General features: G+C 37.0%; 1 protein-coding gene across 7 annotated transcripts in view; it reads right to left on the bottom strand.

The window, feature by feature from the left end:
• The window catches only part of LOC102904052 (cysteine-rich secretory protein 1-like), a 107881-nt gene that overhangs the window by 4044 nt on the left and 80655 nt on the right, over positions 1-23182 (bottom strand). For all 7 annotated transcript variants that reach the window (XM_076557862.1, XM_076557860.1, XM_076557866.1 and 4 more), the window contains 6 exons: positions 14988-15061; positions 7297-7413; positions 5838-5925; positions 5175-5320; positions 3536-3630; positions 633-721 (listed from right to left, as the gene is read on the bottom strand). In XM_076557862.1, the coding sequence (XP_076413977.1) occupies positions 633-721; positions 3536-3630; positions 5175-5320; positions 5838-5925; positions 7297-7413; positions 14988-15061 (609 nt within the window). The remainder of the gene's footprint in view (positions 1-632; positions 722-3535; positions 3631-5174; positions 5321-5837; positions 5926-7296; positions 7414-14987; positions 15062-23182) is intronic.

The raw sequence follows: 23182 nt of genomic DNA, 5'->3' as shown, positions 1-23182 counted from the left end.
CCACTAAGTCACTTGAGGTAAATCTCTCACATCTTTATCATGGAAGGAGAGAAGTAATTCACACAAGTTGTCCTCTAACCTCAACACACAATCACACACAGAAGCCATGGCACACATGCATGTGCCTGTATAGAGAAAGAGAAATACCCATTCACAAATAAATAAAATTGTACCACAAAATTAAGATGATGCTCTGGAGGAGCTTGAGAATTTATTGTACTAAGCTCCTTGGTGAGCAAAGAATTGTAGTATATTTCTTCCTACTCAGCTGACATGTGTTCTATTATCTCAACTACTTAGATTACTTCCTCTTCTTAAAATGCCAACCTTAAGATCCTACTGTCATTGAGGATAAGAAAATTCACTTTAAATTTTAGTGATTTATATCCATAGAAATATTTCTGTAGACTCCAATAGCAATAATACCAATAGTAACAAATATGCACTGATTTTAGATATTTCCTTAGACAACATAAAGCATCCTATTTTTTAATCCTAAACACATGAAAATTTTTGTAATTCCAAAAATGATATTAAGTACATTTTTGTCTCTTGAAAATAAGGCCATGCTATTAAATCTTAAAACAGATTGATATTTTATATTATTATATTAGTGTGTTAATAAAACTTACTGCATAGTCCATCTTCACAGTGATCAGGACAAAGGGCACATGGTTTTCCCACTGTGTAAGGGATGTATCGCCTTCCTACAAAATTACCACTGAAATAGAAATGGAAAACATCAAATACTTTCAATTTTTCTCTGTACACTCTAACACTTGCACATATCACCTATATATATCCATATATATGTAATCAAATATACATATGGATTCATATTAAAGCTTTAGCTATGCCATACAAAAACCTAACATTTCCTAAGAGTACTCAGATATAGATGTGAAATAATGGGATAATTAATCCATGCACTCTTTCCCTCAACCATCATCTCAGAAGCTGAGCAACTGAAATAGAGTAAATAAGAGTAAAGATTTAGACACGGTTTAATGTTCAAACACTCTCTTCATTTCCTGATAAACCTGGAAAATTACTAAGACAAGAATATTGCTTAGGTATAAAAGATACTTCTTATAGAGAAAGATACTACAAGAAAATGTTGTGGTTCCTATAGTGTGGACGAAGTCCCATTAATGATGCAGTGAGTTTCAGGTATTTAAATGTATACTTGTGAAAGACATCATGCTTAGGAACGTTTGGGTTTTTCTGAAGGTAGCATGTGGGTTTGAGACTTCTATGCTTATCAAAATGAGAATATCAATGAGAAAACCGCTTTATACAAACTATCTGAAGGGTGCAGTACTCTGAAGGTGCCAAGCCTATGCCTCAGTAGGGACATCACTTCCCTGATCATCCCAGGAAATTAGACAAGTCAGACCCTCCTTTGCACTAAGGGTGGCAGGGGTGTGTGTGCAATGCCCAAGGGCTTGCAGTAGAACCTCTCCTTTATATGCAGAACACAGCTGTAGGTGTATGAGCAATGTTAAGAATGAAAAAGGCAGAAAGCAGTGTACAAGTTCTGTCACTTGCTCCTCTTCATTACTCATCTGACACTTGAAGGTGCCAGGCTTCAGGTACCTGTTTAACCAGGCAGCTGGGTGGAGTCCAGTGGCTTCCGTCTTTGTATTTTACTTATGGTCAACAGAAAGATACTTGAAAAGTCTTTGAGCATCCTATTTTTCAACCCACAAACAGATTAGAAATGAATCATTTAAAAGACTTGATTTGAAGACCCTCAACCTGTGTTGTATAAGTTTCTTGTACAAAAAGGGTAATAGAGCTGGAGAGATGTCTCAGTACTTAAGAGCGCATATTCCTCTATTAGAAGACTTGGGTTTGGTTACCAGCATCCACATCAGGTGGCTTGCAGATGTCTGTAACTCTGGTTCCACAGAATTTGATGACTTTGGTGTCCACAAGTGTTTAGGGTTGACAACCTGGGACTGGACAACATATCAGGAGTCTCCTCCATGAAGAAAATAGATCCTTTCTCAGCACCCATAGATTACCCATAGCTCCTTATCCAGGGCAATATAGCCTTTTGTTATCACCCTTGGTTGTCTCCCTGAACTCAAAGATAAAACCCTAATTTTAAAAACATCATCAACTTCAGATACAGGAGTTGGAGGAATAGAGCTGGAATTGACCTGGAAGCCTCCTTCCTACAGATTAGCTCTCATAGTAATAGAAGATGCTATGTAAGCAGCCAAGGGAGGAAATAACCATTAGTTTTATCTTTCTGCAAAACCATAACAATGACTAGCCTGCTTGATATTTTTCCAAGCTTAATATTTGTTGCTTTATTTATGCATGTGAACACCCACACACCCACAAAGGCCAGAACAGGTCCTTAGTCCTAAAGTTAAAAATAGTTATGACCTACTTGACGTGGTTTTTAGGAATTAAAATTGGATTCTCTGCAAAAACAGCAAAAATTCTTAACCACTGAGTCAGCTTTACAGCCCTCTGTTGCTACCTTATACCTGTAAGAATTTATTATGCCTTAAACTTCAAAGGCTCTTTGAGAGGTCCTTAATATATTTCAAATAGTTAAAAAAAAGCTATAATCTTAATTCTTTTCTCCTCAGAATTTACTAAAACATTATGAAAAACCCATTCCCTAGACCTTGATTTTAAAGCCAGAAACTCACTTTCATTCTATGCTGTGTTTGAGCTCTTAACAAAATTCCCATGAAAAATGAACATTCATAATCTGTCTATTAATTATTTGTTCTTAATACTTTAATTACATCTGCATCTATGTTTGTCCATGTTAGGCTTTGTGCGTGTATAATAATAAAGCTGAGATCATGAATTTGAGAGGAAGTGTGGAATAGGAAGATTTGGAAAAGGAGAGAGAAGTGTAGAAATGATGGAAATACAGTACTCTTATATGACATTTGCAAAACACAAAAAATTAATTTTTTTTAATTTTTGAGACAGAGGTTCTCTGTGTTGGCCTGGCTAGCCTTGAACTCATAGAGATGAACCTGCCTATGCCTCCTTAGTGCTGGGATTAAAGGCGTGAACCACTACTGGGCCTCAACAATTAATTTTAGTAAAGAGATACAAGAACTTATACAATCGGGGTATGATCAATTAATTAGAAGCCCCATAATCACTAAACTGTGTCACTCAGTCATGTTTACTCCTGGTCTACTATTAAAAGTTTGCTTTGTAGTCTATAAAAATAGCATGAACTGACAATAGGAATTGACAATCCTTATACTTGGGTCCTCATGAGGTCACCATTAGTCCAGAAAACAGCAATGGAGGAGGGAAGAGAAATCATTTTTAAAGATAAGGAAAATGCTTCTTAGTGTGATTCATGGAACTAATGAGATGGACATTTCAAAGATTTAGTTAAATAAGTTTCATCTCTAGGGAATATTTAGAAGTTTTTATTTTTCTCTCCATGTGTAAAATATATCTTTAATTTGCTTTTATACTATAATAATTTTAAAATGTCAAATTGCATTTGACATTGTTGAAAATGAACTTGGAAGTGGATACTTACGGAGGACAATAGTGACAAACATACAAGAATTTCAATGGTTGGTTAGGGCACTCAGCAACTCCACAGGCAACTTGGAAAGATGTATTCCAAACAACCTATACACCCAGAGACGAACACAGGGCACAGGTCAGAGAGGAAAATCATGCAGAAAAACAAATACAAAATTTAAAACACTGCTGGTATACTTTGTTTCTATATGCCTTATTTAAGTGATTGCATCAAACTACAAATGTTAGAAGCTCCTGAAGGGGCTGCTCTTGTTCAGCTAGTCTGGCAAAACTTTCAGGAAGTACCCAGTGGAGTTTATAGAGGCAGAGAGTGGCTTCAGCCTTCAGAGAAGCTTTCTTTTTCTTTGTCATCTTTGACAATTTCCAAGATAATAAGAATGCAGAAGGCTGGGCTGAGGCCAAGGAGCTTTGTGTCAAAATGAAAGGCATAAAAGAATCTATGGACACCAGGAGGACCTTGGTGTGATGTATAACTTTTTAACACTGCTTCCAACCCCACTGGCATGTGACCATAAACAGCTAGATATCAGGATATCAGGTCAATTCCTGGTCAGACATCAAACTGACCAAGATGTTGCTGGTGACTACTCTGAAGTGCCTTTGCAAAAACAAGTGTCCTATGTCCATAGAACCCTGGCCTTGGAAGATGAACCAGAACTTCCTCCCAGTATCGTAGAAGAGACTGTTCAGTTTGATACTAAGCTGTGATCATGAGTATCTTCCTCTCTGGGTGGCCAGGGATCATGAGTGGCTGCAAGCCTTGCTGGTTCAGCCTGATGGAAGGCTGACACTCAGCATAAATTTTAGAAGTTTTATGTGGCAGGTGATTCTGGGTAGAGCTGTGGTCTTAGATTTCCTGGTTCCCTCCTGAAACTGTGTTTCAGCTCAAGTCTCTCAGCCTGCAGGATCACAGGCCAAGGAACTGGAGTTGCCCTGTGCCTATACCGCATGAGGATCTTCTCTCCACCTAGCCAAGCAGGATTCCCATATCACCTTCCTCCTAGGTTTGGAAGGCCCTCTTTGATGGAGGAAAGGATAGAGCCACAATCTTATAATTCTTCCCAAAAGAGTCATTATATTTGATAGGAAAGGGCCTGAGGCCTGGGCCTTTAGATCCATCAGGAAGGTAGCTGTCAGGGTTTCTGATTTAAAAAAAAAAAAAAAAAAGTCCAGGAGATACCTTTCCCCTTTTCACTCAGGAGCCATACAAATGTACAGCGCTGTTAAAGTCTGTAGAGGTGCCTTAGAATATAGGCCATTACCCTTGTTAGGGGACTCAAGTCAAGAAATTACGGTTAGGAAAAAAAAATCAAGTATGTTCCCTTATGAAGATTAAAAAAGCCATTGGAAGATGGCAGCTCAAATAGCCAATGATTGTCAAGAAAAATACATAACCAACCACTCAAGATCTTCCCCAAGGGTATATGATTGGTGTGCACTCTCTCTATACTCCCTAACATTGGGAGACTGTGAAAGGGAGACAGGAAGTTCAAAGCCAGTATGAGCTACTTATTGAGCCCTTGTCTCAAAAAGAAAATAAAACTCTCTTCCCTGAAATTCTTCTTCAAAATTGGTCAAGTAATTTAAAATATTTCTTGCCTAGAACTTATAGATACAGTACTTTTTCTTACCTGAGTATAATGTCCAACTACTGCATCAGTTGTATTTGGACCTGAACCAAAACTGAACTCATTTACTTCATCATACCAGCTTTGGATTGCATGAGACCATGATGCTGGATAACTTGACATGAAGATATTCTCACCACATCTTATCTCTAGGGAAAAAGACAGACCACTCACAAAGAGAGTAAAAAATAAAACAGAACACGGAGAGAGAGAGAGAGAGAGAGAGAGAGAGAGAGAGAGAGAGAGAGAGAGAGAGAGAGAGAGATATGCATGCGTGCTCTCTCAGAATCCCTGCTTTTTAAAATAAAAAAGAGATTCTAATTTCAGATTTCCTTTATAAGTCCTTAATTAGTAATTATTTTCATCCAGACATCAGTTTCTAATCTTCAAAGCAGAGAAAGAGATGATCCACACCTTGCTTCAATTGTAAACTAGTTGCAAAGCACAAAACTGGCATCAGGAAAGATGGCTTGTGTAAAATATAAACCATCCAATAAACACAAACTGGAGACTTTCAGAGTCATCTCTGCCCCAGAGATATTTAACTTTTAAAAGAAGCAGTATCAGAATAGGTGTTTATTTACAATACTTGTTAGCACAATGTGAGAAAATTGGCTTTCCTGTGTAACTCTTCATTCATATGTAAGTTACAATGAATTTACATACTGGTGGTTCTGGCTTCTGGAGGACTGTGTTGGTAACTGCACTGGCTTGCCCATCTCTGCGCATTCACTCGGGCATCATTGCTCCATTGCTAAAGAGGAAAAGGAAAGAAGATAGCCATGTAGTAACGCAAACATCAGAGTCACATGATCTTTGCAGACAGGCTGATATCATTGCACATTTTCTGTAGGTGTCATCTGAATTTCATCATAATCAATATATAATATAGTATGTGTCTAAATTTTTATGTTAGCATATATATTATCAATGTTCATGGTAGCGTTTATAAATAAGTTTGTTTTGCATATTTCCTCCCCCCATCTTCCTGATCCTGCCCATCCTCCCATGCATGCCCTCTCACCCACAGCCTCCATTTGATGTCACACATGTTCTCTTTCCTTCCACTTCCCATGCCTTCTAGAGTCCCTTCCCAACCCCCAACATTGATCTTCTTACTAGTTTCATAACCTATGTCCAAAGTTACTCCCTCTTATCTATGGCCTTTTCTGTACCAAATAAATACAAGTAGTCTGTCTTCCCAAGGCCACAAAAAAATACTAAAACCTTTAATGGTCTAATGACTTATTGAAATCACAAAATCATTAAAGAGTGAGTAATTGCTGTAGAGCGAGTATCACTAACAATGACGAAATACGGGCTGGAGAGATGGCTCAGAGGTTAAGAGCATTGGTTGCTTTACCACAGGTCCTGAGTTCAATTCCCAGCAACCACATGACGGCTCACAACCATCTGTGATGAGATCTGGTGCCTTCTTCTGGCCTGCAGTCATACATGGTGTATACATAATAAATAAATAAATAAATAAATAAATAAATAAATAAATAAATAAATGAATAAATAAATAAATAAATAAATAAATAAATCTTTAAAAAAAAAAATGACGAAATACTAAGACTATTTTTACAGCTGTAAAAAGTTGCTTCATAAATCCCAGCTTCATTTTTCCCTCATTAAATGAATTTAAGAGACACAAGGATTTTGCTTCTGGATCCAGACAGTAGACTATTTACATTAAGGGTCATTGGACCTTAAAGGAGAAATGTTCTGACCCTAGATTAGGACAGAGAAGAGTAAGCCAAAATGACATGGTAGCTATTCACTGGAGACCAGAGTCAAAAGATTTGATTTTAGTTCAGTCATTATAATTGATTTAGCTCCATAATACCAATGAGTCACTGTTATAAAAGAAATTTAATAAATTCTCCTCTGATCATTGCACAGCTAAAGCCATAGAGGTAGAGAACCAACTCTGATCTCTCTGTGCATGCCATAGTATATGGACACACACTAACACACATGCACACAAACAAAACAATGAATATTTTTTAAAGGCAAGCCAGAATAGAGGCAGAACCTTTTAAAGAACACAGCAGAAGCCAGATGCTATCCTCAGGCTCCAAACACAGCTCTCCAAATGCACTGTCCTGTTGTAAGCCCTCACCATCTTTAGTAAGTCACTACCAGGTGGAGAAACCATTCTTCTCAGTTGGTTGTGCTTGTTTACAATCTCTTCTTGGACTGACTCTCTAGTGGTTGACAAATTCTCAAGATTTTCATTCTAGAGGGAAATAAAATTAAAAGTCATGTTAGTGTATGTTAAGGTTGCATTAAAAGGTGCTATGGATATCACTCTATATAAATAAAACACTGATGGCCAGTGACCAGGCAGGAAGTATAGGCAGGACAAGGAGAGAGGAGAATTGGGGAAACAGGAAGAAGGGGGGAGAGACACTGCAGCCACCGCCAGGACAAGCAGCATGTAAAGATGCCGGTAAGCCACCAGCCATGTGGCAAGGTATAGATTTATAGAAATGGGTTAATTTAAGATATAAGAACAGTTAGCAAGAAGCGTGCCACGGCCATACAGTTTATAAGTAATATAAGTGTCTGAGTGATTATTTTATACGTGGATTGTGGGACTGTGGGGCTTGGTGGAACCTGGAGAGAAGCTCTCCAGCAACAAAAAAGTGAATGAGTCATCTAAGGTGAATGAAGGTCATTGTTAAAGTACTAGGCAGATGTTAGTCATCAACTCTTAACAATAAAAGAAAATCTATGACTTTCCATTAGAAACACTTTAAGTAGAAATTTTGAGAATAGAATGAATTCATGACATGTCAAAGTAAAAACTCTTCTAAGGCTATAAATGTTAATTTTTATTATAGACCTTATTAGGTGATAGCCCTCTGACCAAGAGTTTGGAAACTTGTGAGATAATGTGTAGGCCCAGAGCCAATACATGTATACATTAGAGAATTTTATATGTAACAAGTCTTTGTGATCACTCCTAAGACAGCTTTATCTAATAAAATGTTCAAATCAATTTGGAGACAATGGGTTCTTGAAAATACTCGAGCACTACTGACTTTATATTTCACTGGACAGCAGCAATAAGCCTGCTAAGTTAACTCAGATGCTGATATTTAAATTTACCTTTTTCATTTGTGCGGGACAGGTGGATGGAGTAATATTATATGAATTGGCAGAGATATAAGAGCCACTTGCTGATATAAACATAATCCAAAATGTGCTGTTTTATAGTGTAGAGCAAGATGATACAGCATAACTATTGATGGACTGACTCTCACATACATTTTGTCTTAGAGGTGGGATCAGACTTCCTGCAGTCTTACTTCCCTCAAGTCTCTGCAGACATTGCAGCCATGGATCTAATCATACTGCATTGCCAATGGCTGCGACATGTCCATGTCTCCCTAATGTTTTAAGATCTGAAGACCCTAATGAAAGCCTTTTGCCAAGAGATCTCTCACAGCTACTGATTTCTAGGGCAGAAAGGATGTATATGTTAAAGTTATTGCTTGAGAATCGGGTGTAGCCATTGTAATATCCAGCAAAATAGGCTTCAAACTAAAAATCAATCCAAAGAGATCAAGAAGGCCATTACATACTCATCACAGGAAAGATCCACCAAGATGAAGTTTCAATTCTGAACATTTATGCCCCAAACACAAGGGCACCCACATATGTAAAAGAAACATTATTAAAGCTTAAACCACATATAAAACCCCACACATTAATAGTGGGAGATCTCAACACCCCACTTTCACCACTGGACAGAGCTCCCAAAACGAAACTTAACAAAGAAATAAAGGACTTAACTGATGTTATGACTCAAATGGACTTAATCAATATCTATAGAACATTCCATCCTAACAAAAAAGAATATACCTTCTTCTCAGCACCCCATGGAACCTTCTCTAAAATTGACCACATACTTGGCCACAAAGCAAATCTCAACACATACAAAACAATTGTAATAACCTCCTGCGTTCGTTCTATCAGACCACCATGGTTTAAAGTTAGATTTCAACAACAACAAAAACTACAGAAAGCCTATAATCTCATGGAAACTGAATAATGCTCAGCTGAATTACAAATGGGTTAAGGAAGAAATAAAGAAATTAAAGACTTCCTAGAGATCAACGAAAATGAAGACACCACATACCCAAACTTATGGGACACAATGAAAGCAGTGCTAAGAGGGAAATTCAGAGCACTAAATGCCCACATAAAGAAGTTGGAGAAATATCACACAAGTGACTTAACAGATCACCTGAAAGCTCTAGAACAAAAAGAAGCAAAGTCTCCCAGGAAGAATAGATGCCAGGAAATCATCAAATTGAGAGCTGAAATCAATAAAATAGAAACAAAGAGAACAATATAAAAAATTAATGAAACAAAGAGTTAGTTCTTTGAGAAAATCAACAAGATAGACAAGCCCTTATCTAAACTAACCAAAAGACAGAGAGAAACCATCAAAATTAACAAAATCAGTATTGAAAAAGGAACATAACAACAGACAATGAGGAAATCCAGAGAATCATCAGGTCATACTTCAAAAACCTCTACTCCACAAAACTGGAAAATATAAAAGAAATGGATAATTTTCTGGATACATACCACATACCAAAGTTAAATCAAGACCAGATAAACTATTTAAATAGTCCAATAACCCCTAAGGAAATAGAAGCAGTCATTAAAAGTCTCCCAAACAAAAAAGCCCAGGACCAGATGGTTTCAGCATAGAATTCTACCAGATCTTCAAAGAAGAGTTAATACCAATACTCTTTAAATTGTTCCACACAATAGAAACAGAAGGGACATTACCAAACTCCTTCTATGAGGCTACAATTACCCTGATTCCTAAACCAAACAAGGATACAAGAAAGAAAGAGAACTACAGACCAATCTCCCTCATGAACATTGATACAAAAATACTCAATAAAACACTGGCAAACAGACTCCAAGAACACATCAAAACAATCATCCACCGTGATCAATTAGGCTTCATCCCAGGGATGCAAGGGTGGTTCAACATACAAAAGTCCATCAATGTATTACACCAAATAAACAAACTCAAAGAAAAAAAACACATGATCATCTCACTAGATGCAGAAAAGGCATTTCACAAAATCCAACACCCCTTCATGATAAAGGTCTTAGAGTGATCAGCAAGAAAGGAAACATACATAAACATAACAAAGGCAATTTACAGCAAGCCAACAGCAAACATCAAATTAAATGGAGAGAAACTCAAAGCAATTCCACTAAAATCAGGAATGAGGCAAGGCTTTCCATTCTCCCCATACTTATTCAATTTAGTACTTGAAGTTCTAGCCAGAGCAATAAGACAACATAAGGAGATTAAGGGGAAACAAATTGGAAAGGAAGAAGTCAAGTTTTCCCTATTTGCAGATGACATGATAGTATACTTGAGTGACCCCAAAAATTCAACCAAGGAACTCATACAGCTTATAAACACCTTCAGCAACATAGCAGGATACAAGATCAGCTCAAAAAAATCAGTAGCCCTCCTATATACAATTGACAAACAGGCTGAGAAGGAAATCAGAGATACATCACCCTTTACAATAGCCACAAATGATATAAAATACCTTGGGGTAACACTAACCAAGCAAGTGAATAACCTATATGACAAGAACTTTAAGTCCCTGAAAAAAGAAATTGAAGAAAATGTCAGAAAATGGAAAGATCTCCCATGTTCATGGATAGGCAGGATTAACATAGTAAAAATGGCAATCTTACAAAAAGCAATCTACAGATTCAATGCAATCCCTATCAAAATACCAACACAATTCTTCACAGACCTGGAAAGAATAATACTCAACTCCATATGGAAAAACAAAAAACCCAAGATAGCCAAAAGAATCCTGAACAATAAAACAACCTCTGGAGGCATCACAATCCCTGACTTCTAGCTCTACTATAGAGCTACAGTAATAAAAACAGCTTGGTATTGGCATAAAAACTGACATTTGGACCAATGGAATCGAATTGAAGACCCTGACATTAATCTGCACACCTATGAACATACAATTTTTGACAAAGAAGCCAAAAGTGTACAATGGAAAAAAGAAAGAATCTTCAACAAATGGTGCTGGCATAACTGGATATCAACATGTAGAAGACTGGAAATAGATCCATATCTGTCACCATGCACAAAACTTAAATCCAAGTGGATCAAAGACCTCAACATAAATCCAGCTATTCTGAACCTGCTAGAAGAGAAAGTAGGAAGTAGTCTTGAACGCATTGGCATAGGAGATCATGTTGTGGGATGGTCTGTATGTCAAATCTATTGCTTTGATTGGTCAATAAATAAAACACTGATTGGCCAGTGGCCAGGCAGGAAGTAGGTGAGACAAGGAGAGAGGAGAATTCTGGGAAGCGGAAGGCTGAGAGGAGAGACACTGCAGCCACCGCCGGGACAAGCAGCATGTAAAGACAAGACACCGGTAAGCCACAATCGACATGGCAAGGTACAGATTTATAGAAATGGGTTAATTTAAGATATAAGAACAGTTAGTAAGAAGCCTGCCACAGCCATACAGTTTGTAAGCAATATAAGTCTCTGTGTTTACTTGGTTGGGTCTGAGCGGCTGTGGGACTGGCGGGTGACAAAGACTTGGCCTGACTGTGGGCAAGGCAGGAAAACTCAAGCTACAAGATCACTTCCTAAATATAACACCAGTAGCACAGACACTGAGACAAACAATCAATCCATGGGACCTCTTGAAACTAAGAAGCTTTTGTAGAGCAAAGGATATGGTCAACAAGGCAAAGCGACAGCCTACAGAATGGGAAAAGGTCTTCACCAACCCCACATCTGACAGAGGACTGATATCCAGAATATATCAAGAACTCAAGAAATTAGACATCAAAATGCCCAACAGTCCAATTAAGATATGGGCTATAGAACTAATCAGAGAATTCTCAACAGAGGAAACTCAAATGGCTGAAAGACATTTAAGGAATTGCTCAACATCCCTAATCATCAGGGAAATGCAAATGAAAATGACTCTGAGATACCATCTTATACCTGTTAGAATGGCTAAGATCAAAAACACTGAAGACAGCTTATTTTGGAGAGGATGTGGAGCTAGGGGAACTCTCCTCCATTGCTGGTGGGAATGCAAGCTTGTACAACCACTTTGGAAATCAATATGGCACTTTTTTAGAAAGTTGGGAATCAATCTCCCCCAAGATCCAGCTATACCACTCTTGGGCATATACCCAAGGAATGCTCAATCATACCACAAGAGCACTTGCTCAGCTATGTTCATATCAGCATTGTTTGTAATAGCCAGAACCTGGAAACAACCTCGATGCCCTTCAACTGAAATAAAATGTGGTACATATACACAATGGAATTCTACTCAGCAGAGGAAAACAATGACATCATGAGGTTTGCAGGCAAATGGATAGGATCGAGAAAAAAATCATCCTGAGTGAGGTAACCCAATCTCAGAAAGACAAACATGGTATGTACTCACTCATAGGAGGATACTAGATGTAAAACAAAGATGACTAGACTGCTACTCACAACTCCGGGGAGGCTACCTAGAGAGCAGGACCATGGGAAAGACTCAGGGATCACCCAATGATGGAGAAATGGATGAGATCTACATGACAACCTGGACGTGAGTGGGGGTAATGAAGGGCAAGGGTCGAGGGAAAGAGAGCTTGGGGGATTGGGAGATTCCAGCTGGATCAAGAACAGAGGGGAAGAACAAGGAATAGGAAACCATGGTAAATGAAGACCACATGAGAATATTAAGAAGCAGGGTGCTGGAGAGGTCCACAGAAATCCACAAAGATACCTCCACAATAAATTACTGGCAATGGTCAAGAAAGCCTGAAATGACCTACTCTGGTGAGAGGATGGCCAAACACCCTAATTGTCGTGCTAGAAACCTCATCCATTGACTGAGGGAACCAGATGCAGAGATCCATGGCCAGGTCCCAGGTGGAGCTCCAGGAGTCCAATTTGCAAGAAAGAGGAGGGTTTGTATGAGTGAGAATTGTTGAGACCAAGTTTGGAAAAAGCAAAGGGACAAATAGCCAAAATGAATGGAAACACATGAACTATGAACAAATGGCTGAGGAGCTCCCAACTGGATCAGGCCCTCTGGATAAGTGAGACAGTTGATTAACTTGATCTGTTTGGGAGGCATCCAGGCAGTGGGACCAGGACCTGTCCTCTGTGCATGTGCTGGCTGTTTGGAACCTGGGGCTTATACAGGGACATTTGGCTCAGCCTGGGAGGAGGGGACTGGACCTGCCTGGACTGAATCTACCAAGTTGAACTCAATCCTCAGGGGAGTCTTTGCCATAGAGAAGATGGGAATGGGGGGTGGGCTGGGGGGGAAGGTGGGAGGGAGGAATCCATGGCTGATATGTAAAATTATATTAAATTATAAAATAAAATTAAAAAACGGAAAAAAAGAAAATCCTCACATTTTATTTTAATGTAAAGTAACAATATTCCCAGATGTTTATTTATTAAGGGAAGGACATCATTTTCTAAAATATTTTTAAAATTAACTGCATATGTTTGAGTTCAAGTACAAGTTTCTGTAGATGAGTGCAGTACCAGTAGAAGCCTTAAGAGAGTTTCAGATTCCCTGAAGTGTGAGTTACATGTGGATGTAAGCCTCCTGAGGTGGATGCTGGGAAACACAGGGTCCTCTTCAAGAGAAGTAATTGTTCTTATCCACCAAGCCATCTCTCCAACCCCTCACCCCCAGATGTTTCATTTTAACCTGAAAACTTGATCTAAAAATGTTTTATTTCTAAATACAAAATGTGTGGCTTCTGTGAAAGCCATTATTATTTTCTGCTTGTTATTCTACCTTCCATGGTATCTAAAAATTCCACAAAACATTAAATATGCTTATATTTTCTTAACAGGCAATTGTACAGTATTGAAGAAAAACATACTAGAAACACTGAAATGTGAGATAAAATGTTAAAGGGTTTGTTTTGGATAGAAATGTGACCTAATAATTACAACCCCACAAATTAAAACCAAGAGAAAAAACAAATAAGTGATTCAGAGAGATGAATCAATTCTCCATGGTAACTATCAAAGAAGCCTTCATTCATAGAACCTGGCTTGAATCTCTCTGCTGTTTGGATCTTGAAAATTTATAAAGACTATCAATAGTCTGAACAGAGAAGGGAAGGGGAAGGAATAAAGGGAAGGAGAATAGATGGTTCAAAGGTGCCATAAAATACAATCTTTTTAGGAAAGAAACTGAGAATTCAAACAACTTGAAAGAACACCTAGATAGTAGTCTCCAGATTACTAATTTGATTGTGGTAACAAAAGACATATAACTTATATTCCAAAACAGGCTTATCCAGTTATTGGCACTCTTTACTCTTGGGGAATTCTAGTAGTCTTCAATGCAGAGGCTAAAGAAAAGTATGAGGGCTACAGCAACACCCAATGCTTCCAACTTTAGTAGCTTTCTAACTAAGGGGAGAGAAACTTTGCAAGTACTACACACTCCATCATTAAAGATGACTGAGCCTCATCTGGGATTGTCTAAGCATAAGACCATGTTATAAATGACAAATATTTGGTTCATGTGCATACTTATTGTTTGCATAACAGATATACTTAACAACTCTGGTGTGTGTGTGTGTGTGTGTGTGTGTGTGTGTGTGTGTGTGTGTGTGTTGCTGAGAATCAAAGTGACTTACTCCACACTCTGGCCTTTTATAGTATTGAAGAGTAACCTGATGGCTTCCTAGCCTTCATAGTTGCCTAAATTGTTTTGATAAGAAACTAAACCTTACCCATACCTCATAGTCATCTTGAAGAAGGGATGGGGGTAACACAGCAGCCAACAACAACAACAATGGGAAGAATGTCATGTCTAGAAACAAAGAAGAGAAAAAAATCAGCATTTAAATGTTTAATCCTTGAGTTCTGAGTAATGCAGAAGGTATGGCAGAAGTAAGAGAAACATATCCCAGATTTACTAGCACTGTAACAAGGAGGACACAGTATTTATATCATCAAAATGATAATAAAATCAACTCAGGAAGCCTGATGCCAGCTGGTGCAATAAGGAATAAATCAAAATGCCTAAATGAAGCTCCTGGAACCATGCACCTATGTGGGTGATTAGTGTCTCCTCCCCTGTCACACTCTAATCCATGGAGGTCCTCTCTTCAGAGTCTAGAATTTTAGGAATTCTTCCTTTATCCTTTCAAGAGTAGCAAAGCACCCAGCAATTACCATGCCAGGGCACTACTATGACATGATTAAACCTTGTTTGATATTTCAAGCTCTGCCTACTCTATTATAGGATGTTTGTTTGCTATTTATTCATTAAAAGGTTTTCTTTTCTTTTTGAAACAAGATTTCACTATGTAGCCCAGTCTAGCTTCAAACTTAGAACTTTGCCTCCTAATCTCAAGTGCTGAGACATATCTGTACATTACCACACACAACTCTGTCATATTTTTAAATCAAAGTCCTTAACTTGGCTAATGTGTTCAGTATACTAACACATTTAGTCTCAAAGTCTGGTCCATAATACCAAGACTGAACCTTGAAAATCTTAGACTTTCATCATCATATTTTACATATAATGATAAATGTATGATAAATTAATGTCATGTTCAACAATAGGGAAACCATTTAAGTAATTTGGAACACATTCGTTTATTAAGGGTATTAGGTAAAACACACATGCGTGTACACACACACACACACACACACACACACACACACACACACACACACACACTTGAATGTGTGCTGGTATGCATGTCTATATATATGTGTATGTGTGGAGACCTGAGGCAGACAATAGGTGTCCTCAATTGCTCCCTACCTTATAAGTTGAGACAGGATCTGTGAGGGAGCCTCGAGCTGACCATTTCAGTTAGTCTGTCTGCACAGCTTGCTCTGGGTATTCTGTCTCTACCTTCTGCCTGCACTGAAGTTATTAGCATGCAGCCACACCCACCTGGCTTTTACATGGGTTCTGGTGATTTAAATTCTGGCTTCCATGCTTGTACAGCAAGTGCATTTTCTACTGAGACATACTGCTAGCATCTACTGCTTGTTTTTAATGATTTCTCCTAACCAGTAAGAAAGATTTTTCTTATTCTATAATAAATAAAGGCCTATATACATGGATGCAATGCATAAATAGGTAATTCTAATAAAATTTTCCAAGCAGCCTTTGTCCAATTTAAACACACAAAACAGCATAGACTATGTTTGGTGTCACTTGTTATGTGGCTCTCTTTGGGCTTCATTTAAAACTCATAAAAACCTTGTAGTGGGTTACTGTGACTCAATATCTTGCTTCACACATGAGCAAAATCAGTGTTAGAGATTTAATACTGACATGTCATAAGAATTTTGAGATCACAACTGAAATCTAAGCACTGGCTCTGTGGTGTCAAAGCATTCAGTTCCGAGAGCCAGAGATTGTGGTGCTTTAGGGGATTATGTAGACAAGGAAATATGTCAATCAAATCCCAGCAGAAGTGCCTGAGGTGAGTGCATTACTGTAAGAATCACACGATAGCTAGTCACATTCTCCTGAGTATCTACTGCAATATTTTCTAAATTCCAATGTCGTATTAAATCATCACTCAGGTTGCTTTGTCATGTTTCTCTGAGCTATGAATCAGTCAGCACAGAACATAAATTCTACAGAACAGCTAGAAGTCATTATGGCACAATCTGGACAAATATCCTGTAAGAACAACAGCCTTGTCAATTCCTGAAAAGCATTCTTTTTTTTTTCCATTTTCCAAGAATAAATACCCTTGCTTCCTTGAATTTACGAAGATGTGGCTCTGGACTTCTGAGCTGGGCCTGATCTACAATACTTGAAATTTCTACACACACTTATGCAAATTACCCCTGCCTTTTGTAAAATGAGCTATCTCACCTTTAGGATTGAGATTTACCACAAAGCAGTCTATTATTAAATAGCTCTCAGGATTGGCATTTATTGTAACTTTATTGCTTTTGATCCAACATCACAAGTTAAGCCAGATTGGCAGACACTGTAGGTTCAGATGTCAAAGAGGAGTACATCATTTCAGCACATGAAGAAAAGCATCAATAAATATCCTTTGAATTACAATCTTCTCCAAAGTCATATAATCCCCTTTTAATTGATATTAAGTAGTATCATAATATCCTAATATTCTCCAGAATCATTACTTGTCTACCAGAAACACAAATATCTATGAGGGAAACTGTTTTGTCATATAAAATATACACACTATTTATATATATAAAGAACCTACAAACTACCTCAGTATATTCACCTATGATCAGAACCTACAAGCTACCTGAGTATATTCACCTATGATCAGAATAATAAAATGTTTTGTTTTCTGTGTGTTTTGAGTGTATTTTATGGAGCAGATATGTATTCTGATGATCACCAATAAAATATTTATTTCAAGTTCAGATCTATAATGTTGAGTTGGAGAATTTAAAATCATTAACAAGGCTACTTTCTCATCCACAGTCTAATATTTGCATTAGTGCACAGAAAAATTCCTGCAAATCATAATTGAAGTTCTAGTAAAGATATCTCTAATATAACTACAATGAAAAGTCATAGAAATTATTTCTGATTTAGAATAAAGAAATTCATTCCCACATCTCTGTAAAAAAAGCATTTCCAGGTTAAGAATAAGCTACTTAAATCATGTATACTAAGCTTTACAAAACTAAATAAACAATTTTACTCAACAAAATCATCAATACATATCTAACAACAGTCCAAATGTGCAAACATTAACTATAACCTTTTGCTGCTGATGAGTTATAAATTCACTGGCATCAGGAGATTCATCTTAAAACATAAAACAGTGCTACTTACGGCTGGTGTCTGGGCTGAATGAGGTGTTTGTTCTGCTGAAAGAAGAAAGGTGGTGACAGACACGAGTCGGACTGTCTATATGTACTCTACCTATTTCCTGTTCCGGCACAGTCTGGTTATGCAAGCACATCTTGGTTAACAAGGTATGACACAGGATCTGTCATGGCAGATTTTATAGCTTGTCATCTAACTGAAATTTTGACATCATATGGTGACTTTGTATATGGATATCAGAAACTAATTATTAGAGAAATTTACTAGCTCTTGAGTGCTCATCTAGTGTTATAATGAGTATATATATATATATATATATATATATATATATATATATATATACATTAGGTATAAAGTAGATGTTTTGAAAATTTTTAACCAACCCATTTTCATCTTATCAGAGCTGTATTTCTCTCTTTTAAGGGGGCTGCAGAGGCGACTCAGTGGTTAAGAGCAACTTAATACTCTTATAGACAATAATAGGTTTCTTCCACCCATGTTATTTGTCTCACTACTGCTTGTTACTCCAGCTCCAGGGACTTGACACCTTCTAGTCTCCCTGAACACTTTATTCACATGCATATACCTCTACACCAAAACAAATACATACATATATATGCATAATTTTAAAAAATAATTCTTTTGAGAATAAGGGTTAGATTATATTTTTATGACCTCTAGAGAGTTCAAGATGTCTTCACAGATATCCAAAGCATCCATAACTAATTATTGGACCATAGTGCTTTAGAAAATAATTGTGTCCTTTACCTTTGTAAATTCAATGTGATAGTGCCTTACAGAGTATGTTGGAAAAGAACCCCAGAGCTCTCTGGTATTTTTAAGGTCCCTGGTATTAGTTTTTATTTTCTGGTAAAGTGAAGTTGAACACAATATTGAGCAACATATCAAATTGCTATCATTTGAGTTTGAAGATCCACACAACATTTTGTGATTTCTAAGCTTGTTTCGACTACATAAAAATGAAGCAGGATAGACTAACAACAACAAGTTTCCTAGGCAATGATGTTAAGAAATCTTTTTTGATAAATAAGCAAGAATAAATTATGCAATCACAAGTAGTACATACATAGCACTGAGAGGCATTACTAGAGGCTCATGTTGTCGTATACATTATAATAAGTCATGCATAATTCAATAATCTCTTCTAATTTTCTTACTTATCTTTAAGTTCACTGATTTTTGTGAAAAAGACGTACCAGAGAAGATAATCTACTCAACACATGATTGAATTGTATTTAATAATAGGCTTACCTAATAGACACATTTATAAGACAATCTTTAAGCTCAGGATGGACTTGACCATAAGAAATTAAAGGTTCACAGGTTGCTTAACTGTCTTTCATCACCTCCTCATGTGTATTTTTTAAATATACAAGTAAGAGCCAGGTGGTAATTGTGTACCCCTTTAATCCAAACACTCAGGAGGCAAAGTTAGGTGAATCTCTGTGAGTTTGAGGCCAGCCAGGTCAACAGTGTGAGTTCTAGGACAGCCAGAGCTACACAAAGAGAAACCCTGTCTCCAAAAAACAAATAAATAAATAAAAATAGATATACAAATGAAATATAATACCGGGCGGTGGTGGCGCACACCTTTAATCCCAGCACTCGGGAGGCAGAGCCGGGTGGATCATTGTGAGTTCGAGGCCAGCCTGGGCTACCAAGTGAGTTCCAGGAAAGGCGCAAATCTACACAGAGAAACCCTGTCTCAAAAAACAAAAAATAAATAAATAAATAAAAATAAACAAATAAAATAAATAAATAAATAAATAAAATATAAGCTCTAAATAAGTAAATAACATTCCTGAATCACATTACCTTCAGATATGCTGTCTCTGTCTCCAGCTTCCTATGAAAGAATGTGTCAAGAGTGTGATCATAACAGTCTCCATCCTCACCCTGATGGCTGCTTAATGTTGTGCAAATTGTCATAAGCTTGAGATTTCAGTTCTCATGAACACTGGTGAAAGTTTTACATTGATGTTCTCTTTGAAATATATGTGGGGAAATAATGCTTAGTTTACTTGCGATAAGATGATATAGAGTACATATCATCCATTGCCATGTAGCTTGTATTTTCAAGACCTTTTTTTCTGTGTTGAATGCTTCTTTTCTTTTTTACATGAATAAAAGCACTCCAAACATCTATGAATAACGTGAGAATGACTTTACTTTACTAACCAATATAGAATAACTGGTTTCATGAGAAATTCCCACAAAAAGTGAATGAAAATAACTTGAAAGGCAAACATCTTCTGGCCTATGATTCCTGCTTTACAAATTTTTGTAAATTTAATACTTTATGATCATTAAATATGCTATGTTATTTAAGGATGCTGTGGTTCATGAAATAACACACATGATTTCAAGCATCAAATCGACATTAGTTTTTCAATTTGGATGTTTCTTGTCAATTTTGTTTCCTCATTTCTCACTATTTTTGTGACCTTTTCTTCATTGGCATATGTTATAGCCAGTGTTAATTTTTCATAACACATGTTTCCTAATTGTAGGCCCCAGAGAATCTACAACTTACAGCTTACTGTTTGGTTAGAAAGTTAAATTGGTAAACTGATTCTTTGTCTACACAATATGTATTTGCAATAGTGTCACAATAAAACTTGTCACTGAGTACATGTGACAAGGAATCATAATTCAGCAAAAGGCTATAATGAAGGGAATGAATCTATACATGGAATATCAAAAATCTAGAGAACAATATGCATTTCGGTGAAGTCTAGTTTACTCCAATCAAAATGGTTGATGTTCTAGACAACCCCTTAAAAATGTCTTCTAGAAAGCCGGGCGGTGGTGGCGCACGCCTTTAATCCCAGCACTCGGGAGGCAGAGCCAGGCGGATCGCTGTGAGTTCGAGGCCAGCCTGGGCTACCAAGTGAGCTCCAGGAAAGGCGCAAAACTACGCAGAGAAACCCTGTCTCGAAAAACCAAAAAAAAAAAAAAAAAAAATGTCTTCTAGATTTACAGGTCTATGGGATAATGTACGATAACTCAATTCATGTGTGCAATGTGAGATGATAAAATCAAAGTAGTCAGCAATTTTATCTTTATGATTATGACTTCATTCTTTCAACGTGTAGTTTGTATCTCCTATTTATTTTAATATCTATAGTAAACCATCATGGTGATCCCTTTGTATGCCATAGACATCAGAGCTTATTATTTTTGTCTGTATTTTAGGTCATGCTCTCTAAACTTCTACACTGCACCATTGCTTTTCACAGTTGTTCCAAATTCAAATTGATTTTCTCTTAATCAAAGTATTATACATTTCATAAATATATTTAAACAGAAATTCTGTAGAATTACAATAAATATCTGGTATATTGAGACATAATTACAAAAAAAAACAACTTCTCTACTAAAAAAATAGATAAATAAATGACAGGAATTATTTCCCAGTTCTGTTACTCAGCAGCTAATAAGTGTCCAGCAGGGAAATCTAACATGTATAATCTGAGAATTATAGTATTTTTCTTAATATATAAATATTCAGTGGACTTCCTTCCACAGTTTCACCACACTCCTAATTTCACTCATTAAGAATCACTGAGTTACAGTGAGCTAAAGCAATTTCATGTATTGGCTTAAATATATAATCTAAATGATGAAGAAATAATTTTCATATTTACAGTTTTTTAATCCATCAAATTATACTCATTAACCAGACTGAGAAATAAGTCCTTTCTCTTGGTGGTTGATAACTGATTCAAGATACAAGATAGGCTTAAGTGCCTATACCACTAAATCATCTTCTATCATCCCCCCCCCCCCCCCCCCCATTTGCAGATCTGGAGAGAAAACCACAGGATAAATGATATTTCTTTTTCTGTATTTTTAGTAAATGGATGATGGCTTTTAACTATATCATGAAAAAAAGACCCATAGTTTTGTGTATTTTGTAACTTGTTTGTTAATCTTTGACCTTACCTTTTACGGCCTTAAGCTCTCTTTTGTGTTAGTTTTAAAACTGTCAGGAAGAACGTTAAGGTCACTGGAGAAAACAAATGCTACTTTCAGGATAGATAAGCTCCAAAGAGCTGGCTTTTTAATAAACCATGTAATTATAGCTCATATATTCATTTATAAATACATAACTGAATGAGTAAACATGCCATATTGATTTTTTCTCATCTATGATGAGAAAAGACATTTTAAGTCACTATAAATATCAGTGTGTAAATATATCTTCCCAGGATTATGCGACTTCCTTGGAAGGTGGCACTTGTGACCCAAGGAAATCTCTTGATCAGGGCCAGAAGTCAACCCTGCTGGCCAACACATACAACAGTTGAGGACACAGTCTTCTCAGAGTCCTTCTTCCCACTGTTCTGTGTAATCCCTTTCAGATACACAAATAGAATCTAATATACTACGACATTAGCAGTGTTACAAAAGAACATATCCCAAAGGTAATATTGAATTGTTAAGACATTTATCTTATACATAACTCACCCATTATCATATCCAAAGCTGAGCACAAACATGTTTTCAGTAATGCATATTGAATTATTGAATATTTAAATGAAGATGAAATGAGAAAAAAGAGAAGGGAGAACAGGCCAGTTTAAAAGAACAAGGAGGGAGGAGGGACAAATAACAGGAAGAATGAAAAAAAACTCTAATGAATCAAGTTATTTCATATTTTTCTGAAATTGCATATAATATATATAAGCATATATATAGGCAGACACACGCACACACACACACACACACACACACATATATATATATATATACACTCCCTCTAAGAGCCACAGACTATTTATCAAAAACTCTATTACCTGGCATTAGAAAGTTCTGTTAAATTTTTGGTTAGGGGAGTTCATGTTACTCCCAAAACAATATAGGCTTTTTGCTGTTGACCTTCGTTGCAGCCTAGAAGTTAAAGGAAAGTCCCTGTTTCTGAAGACAACACATGCTTCAGGTGCAGGGCTCTGTCTCACTGGCTCTCATTTGAAAGCTTCCTTGCAGAAGTTGCTGTGCAAGGTGACAGTGGAGAATAGCAATCAGTAGTCCTAATCAGCTGTTCTGCCTATGAACCACAATAATGACAAGCATAGTAAGACATCCTCAAAGGTTCAATAGTGGCACTATTAATGT

Source organism: Peromyscus maniculatus, chromosome 21 (assembly GCF_049852395.1).
Source record: "Peromyscus maniculatus bairdii isolate BWxNUB_F1_BW_parent chromosome 21, HU_Pman_BW_mat_3.1, whole genome shotgun sequence".
Classification (NCBI taxonomy): domain Eukaryota; kingdom Metazoa; phylum Chordata; class Mammalia; order Rodentia; family Cricetidae; genus Peromyscus; species Peromyscus maniculatus.
The sequence above is the reverse complement of the archived record's forward strand: the minus strand, read 5'-3'. Positions and strand labels throughout refer to the sequence as shown.